The 12,552-nt window shown below is 39.2% G+C and overlaps 1 protein-coding gene across 1 annotated transcript in view; it reads left to right on the forward strand.

Annotated features, from left to right (window-relative positions):
• The window catches only part of ESR1 (estrogen receptor 1), a 228,250-nt gene that overhangs the window by 164,678 nt on the left and 51,020 nt on the right, over positions 1-12,552 (forward strand). Inside the window, exon 5 of the mRNA XM_063443604.1 lies at positions 3,468-3,606. Within this exon, the coding sequence (XP_063299674.1) occupies positions 3,468-3,606 (139 nt within the window). The remainder of the gene's footprint in view (positions 1-3,467; positions 3,607-12,552) is intronic.

Here is a 12,552-nt window from a genome sequence, read left to right on the forward strand (position 1 = left end):
TAATCTACAGGGTTTATGCACAGGATAGACTGGTACTTTTCTCTCTGATTCTTTTTAACTGGACCTGCTGGTTGAGTGAAAAAGCTGTTTAGTTTAGTCTCCTTCTTTACTGTGTTGATTCCCTTTATGTATTTAAATGTTTCTATCATACCCCCCTTTCTCATCTTTTCTCCAAGCTATACATGTTACGATCCTTTAATCTTTCCTTGCAAGTGTTATCTTGCAATCCATGAACCAGCTTAGTAGCCCTTCTCTGGACTCTCTCCAAAGTATCAATATGGTCTCCAGTACTGCATAAACTCCAAGTGAGGTCTCACCAGTGTTCTGTACAATGGCATGAGCACTTCCCTCTTTCTATTGCTAATACCTCTCCCTATACAACCAAGCATGCTGCTACCAGCTCCTGCTGCTTTTACATTTTAGTAATCTGAAATAATGAATTACCCCTAAATCCATTTCCTTAGATGTTGAGGTTAGGACTGTATCAAATATTCAATATGCTGCCCTTGGGTTTTTACGCCCAATATGCGTTATCTTGCAGTTATGCACATTAAATGTCAGTTGTCACAGCTCTGACCATTTTTTTAGTTTACCTAAATTGTGTGCCATTTGGCTTATCTCTCCTGGAACATCAACCTCGTTGCAAACCTTTGTATCATCAGCAAAAATACATATCTTACCATCAAGACATTTTGCAGTTGTGTAACAAACATATATAGCAATTGTTACATAGTATATTTTATTAACTAATTAACCTACTATTTGGCAGAATAATTCATCTTCTAAAATGTTGGGACCACAAAAAATAAAAAATAAAAAGAACAGAAAAAAGTGCAATGCAACACTTTCCAAATCCTATACACAACAAGATTTGTCACTACTTTATTTCCAGGCACACAGAAAAAAGGAAAGAAATAACGGACTTCAAGGCTGTCGTGACATTGATTGACCTTATGTATAGAGGTTCTCATTACTCATAATACTGTTAATAACATCTAAATAACACTGTCATCAATATAGTTTAGAAACTTGCATCTCCCTTGCTAGCCTGATGAATATAAATATTTTCATTTAATGTCATTGGTCATGTAAATCCCACATTGTCTTGTTATCATTTTACTTAAAGGGACACTAAGGGGTCAGGAACACAAACATGTTTTGCTGACCCTATAGTGTTAAAACTACCATCTACCATTTAGGATGTACCAATAACTCAACTGCTCTCAAGCTACCCCCACTTATTTGCAGCACTAGTGGCACTGTCTTCTGAAAATCCAGCCTGAAATAGGAGATATTATCCTTGGGATATTATCCTGCAATGAGAGATATTACCTTGTATTGTGACTTGGGGGTGAAAAGGAAATAAAATAAAATTATAACCTCAGTTTGCAGAACTTCAGTTTAAAAGGTTCTCCTCCAGCACCCACTGAATTATTTAAATGACTGTTAAAATGTAACTGTGACGGAACGCCTGCCAATCCGACTGGGTGTCTCCATCGAACGATGCTCCTAGTGCTCGCCAAGGACCAACAGCACCGCACTTGACATCATAACCTCCACCAACCTCATGATCCAAGCCGCAGCTGGGTTTGGGGTTTCACCGTCCTCCACCCACCCTGGACCCAAGACCGGGCTCCAGCTTCCAGTGAACCTCTCCTTAATCCAGAGAGCAGGAACCAGGAACAAGAACAGCTGTTACACGAGCTAGTGATGATACTCTGGGGAGTATAGTGATTATAGCAATCTCCAGAGTGTAGGTGTCCAATCCCCCAAACATGAGCCAAGACATTATGAAGGGGTAAGCAGGTCTGTTTAATGGAAGGCAACACTCACAATTTATTCAATTCCTCAGGCCAGAGGCACACCCCCTGAACCTGATGGTACACAGGCACACAAAGGATACAAACCAATCAAAACAATACAACAATGTCTGACACTCCCACATACATTGTAAAATCTCTCCCTTCTACCTGGAGATAATTGTCTTAAGTAACCGTGGTAAACTGAATTATCTCCAGGTACAGAAAATAACTCTAAGTTACAACTGCAACAAAACACATTAAAATACATAACTTATATTCCATAGAACTGAACATTTGACCTATCCCAGGATAGCTTGGATCTGAGCGCTCAATATATCCGAACAGCGCTGAGATCCCATGAACATAGTAAAATCGTGATGGGGTTCAAGTTTTGTGGAAGTCTCTTTTGACTCTGCAGCATGGCTTTCATGCCCAAAACACTTCCAGAGAATTTGGCTGTGCGGTCGGTCTATTTCCAATGTTAACTGCAGTTCAAAGAGACGAACGGCAACAGTTTGTGCAAATGTCAATGTTAAAGTGCCGTTCAAATTGTCAAACAGCGTTCGACTCCAGTCGAAGCGTTAAAGTTCAGAGAAGGTAAAATTTTAGCAGTGTTCGTGCCATCGCGTGTCCGATTTGAGTTCCATGAACTCAACGACCAAACACGGCTGAACGCGTTCGATTGAATTAAAATGGCCACTTCAAAGGTGCAGAATTGCTCCAATATAATTTAAAGGGGCAGAAACAGTATTTTACAATCCAATATTCCAAATTAAAGCTTTTAAAAGGGCAATACATCCCAGGGGCCATAGTCACAGGGCAAGAGGCTGGCAAGCAGGCCTCTCCAAATCCCAGTGACGAAGGTGCTTTCATCACAGTAACATATTGCCATTATTGATTAAGCAACTCAGTGTCCCTAAAGTGTACCAATTAAAATAATATAAACGAGGAACATATAAAAAGAAAAAACATGTAACTGTTACTTCAGCAGATTCTAGTTATTATTCAAATATCATCCCTTTCATTATATGTGTCATTGAATCTCCTTCCTTGGGAAAAGTTAGCAACATAGTACTAAAGTTGTTTGTTTAATGATATCATATATTTTACAGACTCCAAAAGCTTTTCTCTACCTATAAAAATATAGGACAATGTAAGTTTAACCTTATATATAAAGGTTTTATAAAGGTTATATATATATATATATATATATATATATATATATATATATATATATACAAGGAGTAATAGGAGCACTAATAGGTCTTTCTTTCCAGTGATCAATATTGATCCTGAAAAAGACCCTATAGGGGTCAAAACGTTGATTGGAATTTTGTGAACAAAATATGTTACCACAATAAAAGAATCACTGGAAAGAAATACCTATGAGTGTTCCTATTACTCCTTGTTTATATACTGAATGCTTGGGATGCACCTGGGCAAGATTTGGTAAATCTACAACGCTGGAGGGTGAGTGCCAAGGATATCCTGTTTATATATTATATATACATATACACACACACACACACACATACATATATATATATATATATATATATATATATTAGTATAGTATTCTTATTTAGCTAGTGTGTTTTACAATTACAATTTCTAAGTACATAATTACATGCTATAGCTAGCTAACACTAGACCTTATTTTTCTAGGTTTCGTGGACCTAACTCTACATGATCAAGTACATCTTCTAGAATGTGCTTGGCTCGAGATCCTAATGGTTGGTTTAATTTGGCGCTCCGTGGAACATCCTGGAAAATTATCATTTGCTCCTAACCTACTATTAGACCGGTTGGTGAAATTTGATATCTCAGTATATATTCTATATGTATAGTCTAGTCTATATTTTTAGGCATATGTCTTGACTGTGAAATATAATGGTAAATAGGGCATACTGTCCAATGTATGAACAATGAATTAGTGTCAGTTATGTTGCACATGATTGTTTTCAATATTTCTATAAGCTATAAAATTAGTAAATCTCTGTCAGTCGATTGCTATCAAATATAGTATCATCTTTAGTGATTTAAGTTTAAGAACACAAAGAAAGTATGAGAATATTATAACTTTAAAATAAGAAATGTTCTTAGGCACCCGTGTGGTTTTTTGCATAAGTGTATTTGCCATTTGTATTGATTTTCATATATGATATATTCTATCTTTAGCTTGCATTAAAACAGACGTTATCATAAAACTAGTAAATAGAACATCTTACCACTGTGTCATCAAGGACATTTACTTACTGATAAACATCCCTAGCTATTTGATTAAAATGATTTTCCTTTTTTAATCTGTTTTCTAAAGAAAATAAACCAGTATCTGTTATGGAGGCTCAGAATATATTTACATTGCTATTTTTAAGGGAGCAAATATTAAAGCATGTATAACAGATTGACTTGTTGTCAGTCAGGCAAGTGTCATTATTATATCTAACCCATCACGCAGTATATGAACCCACAAGCGAGGGACAGAGAAAAGTAGGCACGTTTACTTAATGTGGCCGGACTGCATTAGCGTAATTTAATACCATATAGAAAGGTGAAAACAAGCCAAGGTCATTGTGAGCTAGAAATTGAATACACAAAAGACAAAGTCAGGTCAAGGAAGCTAGAATACAGAATAGTCAGGGTCAAGCTGAGGCAAATACCAGAATACACAAGAGGATAATTTAAACTCACAATTGGGACACTAAAGAACCACAACAGGGCACTGTGCACTTGGCAAACCTCACTTATATAGGCTGGGTGGATTAATTGCAGAGAGACATACTATGAATCAAAATGTAGGTCTTGGTCTTGTGATTCTCACAATATAAAACTCTTCGCTGTAGGATTTATAGTTTTTAAAATATGACCGTTTGAAGATGGCAACCGCCAAAATACTCTGACCTGTGCCAGGCTGCAGCAGCAAGTGATGTCATAGATAGGGCCTTTTGTACACCTGCTAATGTTTTTATAAATGTATGGTTTAATGTAACTGTGCAACAACATTGCAATTAAATGTGCTATATAAATAACAGTTACTCCGCCCACTCCAGTTGTAGACTACTGGTGGAGGCAAGAACACTTCACACAATTTCCCCAGAAATTTTACCTTTTCTAGTTATTCGTATTCTTATTATAGCCAAATTTGCCACCCTAACTCCTCCCACAATTTTTACACTACATAGACAAAAATATACCAAAACGTGCAGATTGTTCCCGATCGGATTGCTATTACTTTGTGGTTCTCGGAATATCGTCGTACTTGTGGCGAAATTTGTCCCATAGGAATGAATGGCAAAGCTAGAGTGGGAGCTGGCAAAAGCTGAAAAATCAGGACATGATTTCTAAACTGCCACTACTCCCTCATTTCCAGGCCCACCTACACAAATCTTAGATCAAAACGTTCAGCTATCCCTGCTGCCACTAAAAATGTCACAGCTAAGCCATAGTCCTTATAGTTTTCACAATATGACCATTTGTTTGCAACTCACGCAGTCCATTGACATTCATTGAAACTCCACTCTGCAAAGCTCACATTTGAAGGGCGATTTCTAAACTGCGACTGTGCCTTCATTGTTAATATCTCAAAGACATTCTATACATCAAAATGTAGGTCTGGGTCTTGTGATTCTCACATTATAAAGCTCTTCACTGTAGGATTTATAGTTTTTAAAATACGACCATTTGAAGATGGCAACCGCAAAAATACTCTGACCTGTGCAAGGCTGCAGCAGCAAGTGTTGTCATAGACAGGGCCTTTTGCACCTGCTAATGTTTTTATAACTGTATGTTTTAATGTAACTGTGAAGCACTTTGGGCAACAACGTTGCAATTAAATGTGCTATATAAATGATAACAGTTACTCCGCCCACTCCAGTTGTAGACTACTGGTGGAGGCAAGAACACTTCAAACAATTTCACCAGAAATTCTAGCTTTTCTAGTTATTAAGTGTTCTTGCAAAGCAAGACCACTTACTGTTATCTCACATATATATTATTATTATTATTATAGCCAAATTTGCCACCCTAACTCCTCCCACAGTTTTTACACTACATAGACAAAAATATACCAAAACGTGCAGATTGTTCCCGATCGGATTGCTATTACTTTGTGGAACGTTTCGCCGAATGGTTCACGGAATATCGTCGTTCTTGTGGCAAAATTTGTCCCATAGGAATGAATGGCAAAGCTAGAGTGGGAGCTGGCAAAATCTGAAAAATCAGGACATGATTTCTAAACTGCCACCACTGCCTCATTTTCTGGCCCACCTACACAAATCTTAGATCAAAACGTTCCGCTATCCCTGCTGCCACTAAAAATGTCACAGCTAAGCCATAGTCCTTATAGTTTTCACAATATGACCATTTGTTTGCAACTCACGCAGTCCATTGACATTCATTGAAACTCCACTCTGCAAAGCTCACATTTGAAGGGCGATTTCTAAACTGCGACTGTGCCTTCATTGTTAATATCTCAAAGACATACTATACAGGTAGGTCTGGGTCTTGTGATTCTCACAATATAAAGCTCTTCACTGTAGGATTTATAGTTTTTAAAATACGACCATTTGAAGATGGCAACAGCAAAAATACTCTGACCTGTGCCAGGCTGCAGCAGCAAGTGATGTCATAGACAGGGCCTTTTGCACCTGCTAATGTTTTTATAACTGTATGTTTTAATGTAACTGTGAAGCACTTTGGGCAACAACATTGCAATTAAATGTGCTATATAAATAAATAATAACAGTTACTCCGCCCACTCCAGTTGTAGACTACTGGTGGAGGCAAGAACACTTCACAATTTCCCCAGAAATTGTAGCTTTTCTAGTGTATGTAAATGTTTCTATCATGCCCCCCTTTCTCGTCTTTTCTCCAAGCTATACATGTTAAGATCCTTTAATCTTTCCTTGCAAGTTTTATCTTGCAATCCATGAACCAGCTTAGTAGCCCTTCTCTGGACTCTCTCCAAAGTATCAATATGGTCTCCAGTACTGCATAAACTCCAAGTGAGGTCTCACCAGTGTTCTGTACAATGGCATGAGCACTTCCCTCTATCTACTGTGAATAAATCTCCCTATGCAACCAAGCATGCTGCTACCAGTTCCTGCCGCTTTTACATTTTAGTCATCTGAAATAATTAATTACCCCTAAATCCATTTCCTTAGATGTTGAGGTTAGGACTGTATCAAATATTCAATATGCTGCCCTTGGGTTTTTACGCCCAATATGCGTTATCTTGCAGTTATGCACATTAAATGTCAGTTGTCACAGCTCTTTTTTAGTTTACCTAAATTGTGTGCCATTTGGCTTATCTCTCCTGGAACATCAACCTCGTTGCAAACCTTTGTATCATCAGCAAAAATACATATCTTACCATCAAGACATTTTGCAGAACACGTTCACTATATGTGTAACAAACATATATAGCAATTGTTACATAGTATATTTTATTAACTAATTAACCTACTATTTGGCAGAATAATTCATCTTCTAAAATGTTGGGACCACAAAAAATAAAAAAAATAAAAAATAAAAAGAACAGAAAAAAGTGCAATGCAACACTTTCCAAATCCTATACACAACAAGATTTGTCACTACTTTATTTCCAGGCACACAGAAAAAAGGAAAGAAATAACGGACTTCAAGGCTGTCGTGACATTGATTGACCTTATGTATAGAGGTTCTCATTACTCATAACACTGTCAATAACATCTAAATACCACTGTCATCAATATAGTTTAGAAACTTGCATCTCCCTTGCTAGCCTGATGAATATAAATATTTTCATTTAATGTCATTGGTCATGTAAATCCCACATTATCTTGTTATCATTTTACTTAAAGGGACACTGTGGGGTCAGGAACACAAACATGTTTTGCTGACCCTATAGTGTTAAAACTACCATCTACCCTTTAGGATATACCAATAACTCAACTGCTCTCAAGCTGGCCCCACTTATTTGCAGCACTAGTGGCACTGTCTTCTGAAAATCCAGCCTGAAATAGGAGATATTATCCTTGGGATATTATCCTGCAATGAGAGATATTACCTTGTATTGTGACTTGGGGGTGAAAAGACATGTGAAACACTCTGGATCATTCAAAACATCTTTACAATGTGCAAAGGTACTAAATGAAGGCTTTAAACCACATTGGAGTGCTGCACCATTCCTGTTCTCATTGTATCATTCCATCTATGACTGCTAAATGGCACACAATATTGTGTATGGAAGGTACAATAAACACTCTTGGTAGGTCAAGAGGATGATATAGTCAGTTCAGTGTTTGTATATTCTGAATTTTCCAGTTCAATGTTTTTTCCACTCCTTCACAGTATTTTTTCACAAAAGCCCTTAACCTAGATAGTATTTTATTATCTCTAGAGCTTTCTTGCAAGACACTTATACAAGATTCAACTGTTCCCAGTGTGTCTCCAATTTTTAAAAGTAGACTCTGCAATACAGATTTGTTTTTATTCCTGCAAAAGGTACATGCTTCTTCGTCCATAAATGTAATTTATGGATAAAAAAAAAAAGACATAAAATAGAATAAAAATCAGAAACTGACGTGGCTGGCTTCTTTAAATCAAGAGCTACAGGGTACCTTTAAGGAACACTCCATACACATAAAGTAGTTCAACTTCCCCAGTTAAAGTGAGCCTATAAACGAACACTTGTGTGCGCACATTCTTAGGGCTAAGCGTACCTTTGCTCCTGTGTGTCCTTCTGGATCCCCCACTGGCTCTCCCCAGCTCCCCCATGACTGTGCGCATGCTTGTAAGTGCACGCACAGTCGTAGCTGAGATTCAGGGTTTTCAATGAAAAGGCTCTAATTGACCATCTGCCCAGAATGAAACTCTGTACTGGGGGAAAGAGGATAAGATAAGACTTGTAAAGGCTGCAGGCACATGAACTGTAATTTTGTAAGTTCTTTTTAGATATACACACAATGCCAACATACATAATTAAACACATTCATGTTTTCATCGGAGTTAAATGACAGTACTTTTATGTATTTATTTATTTATTTAATTTTTTTAGTGTGGAGTGTTACTTTAAACATCATGCAATGTTTGTTAAAATGCAACTCTGTTATATTGTATAATCCTGGGGAAACTACTGCCACTCTATCAAAAAGAAATAATAATAATGTTTCTGGTACTTACACGTCTCCAAATACAGATTTGAAGGTAAAATTTGTTTCTATAATAAAAAGAAAAACATATGCATTTTTCTTTTCTTGTTTGTAAAAACCCAGCAGAGATAATCTATTCATATGACATACCAAAAAATATTTACATTATGCATATTGGGCAACTCTTTACAAAACTCTTGCAAAATAAACAGGTTAAGGTACATCAAAAACTTCAGCTTTGCTAGAACAACACATGTCTGTTGTTCTTAAATACATTTTTATATTTTTAGAGTAAAAAGGTTGGTCACAGCATGTGAATTACAACAATGAACCTCACAGCAAACACATACCCCCTGCCTGAGCCATCCTTTTTAATAGGCAATTACTGGACTGGGAAAAGAAAGTTTCTCACCTTCTAAAATCATTTTCCAAGGAGTGAAATAAAGAAAGGGCGTTTCTTGATAGGTCCCAACTTTAAACTCCGTGATTAAAAGCAGTGAAGTGTGTTGGCAGGGGTCAGATATATTGCTAAACTCCACCTCAAAGTGGCCAATTTCATCCTAAAGCCAGCAGTCCTGTGAGTCAAGAGCACAAGTAATTAAAAAATATTTTATGTGTGCCAACTATCTAAATTGACATGTTCATAAATTAATAGAATTTTGATTCCAATGGCAATGTTATATTGAACAAGTGCACTTGAATGCCCGTAATAATTGACATTTGGCAATGTGAAATACTCATACTGCAAAGGGAAAACTGTGTACTTGGGATGCCATCTGAGATACTCCGGTATACTATATGTCATAATTCCTGAGCATTTTTTTAAGGAATGCATCAGGTCCCATAATCACTAAAGGTTATAATATAGCCTATTTTGCAGTGATTTACAATTATTTAAAGGGAATATCTGACAACAAATGGTCCTACTTATAGTCTATGAGGATTTGAGGTAAGTGAATATGTATTGTTAGGTATCTTACCCAAGGACACTTACTGCTAAGGTGATCTGACCAGTATTCAAGTCTGTGTTTCCCAGTTCTAAGGCAGTGGTTATAGCAGGGGTTCCTGTTGTTTGTCAAACTATTCTCAAGCACTTTGAATTAAAAAACAAGGAATTCCTTGGCATCCTAAGGACATCTGTCTACTGTAGACAACATAGTTGGGAAGTTATGTCACTAAGTCACTATGTGTCCAGAATATTATACGTGCTCACACCATGCAAGGAGAAAAGGTGAAAAATATGATGTATGTGGCTTTGCATGGGTAAGACCAGCATTAGTTAATTTGGCATGACCAAACCACATTTTGGCTCAACTGAATCCTGCTTACCATGTCTCATGGCACAACATAAACACACAATGTTCAGCTCACAAAACATTTATCTAATATTGCTATGCTTCTACACTGCCTATCACATGCATCTGGTACACTCATGTCATAAGGTGACCACAAAAAGGACATTTAGGAGACAGTTATACAACACTTGTATGCTTCTTGCTGCCGACAGTGACATCACATGTATCTGGACCTCCCATCTTTCATGACAAGGTAATAATCAATTTGAAGACAGTTATTCAACACTGCTGTGCTTCTACGCTGCCCATAGTGATATCACATGAACAAGAATATACAAGGTAATAACAATAAATCCAGTTTTTAGGGGATTCATTCATTAAAGGGTTACTCCAAGCACCATGACCACTTCAGTGATTTTAAGTGGTCATTGTGCCTGAAATCTGTATGTGCAATGTTTCACTTTGAAACACTACACAAAAAGAGATTGGTCTCTTAGCTGATGGAAGTTTTATTCTACATCTAGCAGTGTCAGCCAGAGAGCCAGCCCAGAACAAAGTTCACATATGTCACCACTCTCCTCCCCTGAGTCCATCCTTTCTTACCTTCCTCTCCCTATGGCAGGGGAGAGTGAATTAATTCAAGAAGGATCAGGCTGCAGGGAGAACAACTTTAGCTTAATGAAGCAGTTTTGGTGTATACAGGGCCGGCGCGTCCATAAGGCGGCACAGGCGGCCGCCTTAGGGCGCACCGGCTCCGGGGGCGCAAGATTTCAGTGACCGGCAGGAGGGAAAACTCTCCCTCCTGCCGGCCACCATCTCCGCCCCCAGTGCGGCAGTGCTGCGATCAGGCGCGGCGAGGGAGCTCTAACCTCTCTGCTCTGCTCCCTCGCGGGCTGTCTGCTGATGCCGTGGGAGCCAGAATATGATGTCATATTCCGGCTCCCACGGCATCAGCAGACAGCCTGCGAGGGAGCGGAGCAGAGCAGAGAGGTTAGAGCTCCCTCGCCGCGCCTGATCGCAGCACTGCCGCACGCCGCCCAGCAGCCCCACTGGACCCCAGGGAATGATCCACGCCAGCTCTCCAGGTAGGGAGGCTGGGTGGATATTATTTATTTATTAAAATAATTTGTGTATGTATGTGATGTGTCTGTGTGTGAGAGTGTGTGAGTGTCTGTGTGTGAGAGTGTGTGAGTGTCTGTGTATGAGAGTGTGTGAGTGTCTGTGTGTGAGTGTCTCTGTGTGTGTGAGAGTCTCTGTGTGTGTGAGAGTCTCTGTGTGTGTGAGAGTGTCTCTGTGTGTGTGTGTGAGTGTCTCTGTGTGTGTGTGTGAGTGTCTCTGTGTGTGTGTGTGTGTGTCTCTCTCTGTGTGTGTGTGTGTGTGAGTGTCTGTGTGTGTGTGAGTGTCTGTGTGTGTGTGAGAGTGTCTGTGTGTGTGAGAGTGTCTGTGTGTGTGAGAGTGTCTGTGTGTGTGTGTGAGAGTGTCTGTGTGTGTGTGAGAGTGTCTGTGTGTGTGTGAGAGTGTCTGTGTGTGTGTGAGAGTGTCTGTGTGTGTGAGAGTGTCTGTGTGTGAGAGTGTCTGTGTGTGAGTATGTGTCTGTGAGTGAGTGTGTCTCTGTGTGAGTGTCTGTGTGTCTGTGAGCGTGTGTGTCTGTGTGCGTGTCTGTGTGTGTGTGAGTGTGTGTGTGTCTGTGAGTGACTGTGTGTGACTGAGTGAGTGAGTGTATGTGTGTGTGTCTGTGAGTGACTGAGTGTGTGCGTGAGTGAGTGTATGTGTGTCTGTGAGTGACTGAGTGTGTGCGTGAGTGAGTGTATGTGTGTCTGTGAGTGACTGAGTGTGTGCGTGAGTGAGTGTATGTGTGTCTGTGAGTGATTGTATGAGTGTTGCATGTGAGTGTATGAGTGTGTCAGTGTATGTGTGTGTCTGTCAGTGTGTGTTTGTGAGTGTCTGTCAAATCAGTGAGAGTATCTTTTTCATTGAGTCTGTGTGTGACTATCAGTGTGTCTGTCAATGAGTGTCAATCAGTGTGTGTGTCAGATCAGTAAGTCTCTGTGTTTGTCATTGAGTGTGTGTGACTGTCAGAAAAACACAAAGGGACAGGGAAGGGAGGGGACCAATAATGGATGGGGAGAGGGGCTGGTTAAGAGGCACATAGGTGAAGATGTTATTTTTGAATGGGGGGGGCGGAAAAATACATCTTCGCCTATGTACCCAAAAATCCTTGCACCGGCCCTGGGTGTATAGAACATGCCCCTGCAGCCTCACTGCTCAATCCTCTGCCATTTAGGAGTTAAATCCCTTTGTTTATGAACCCTAGTCACACCCCCC

This window comes from Pelobates fuscus, chromosome 2, assembly GCF_036172605.1.
Source record: "Pelobates fuscus isolate aPelFus1 chromosome 2, aPelFus1.pri, whole genome shotgun sequence".
Lineage (NCBI taxonomy): Eukaryota > Metazoa > Chordata > Amphibia > Anura > Pelobatidae > Pelobates > Pelobates fuscus.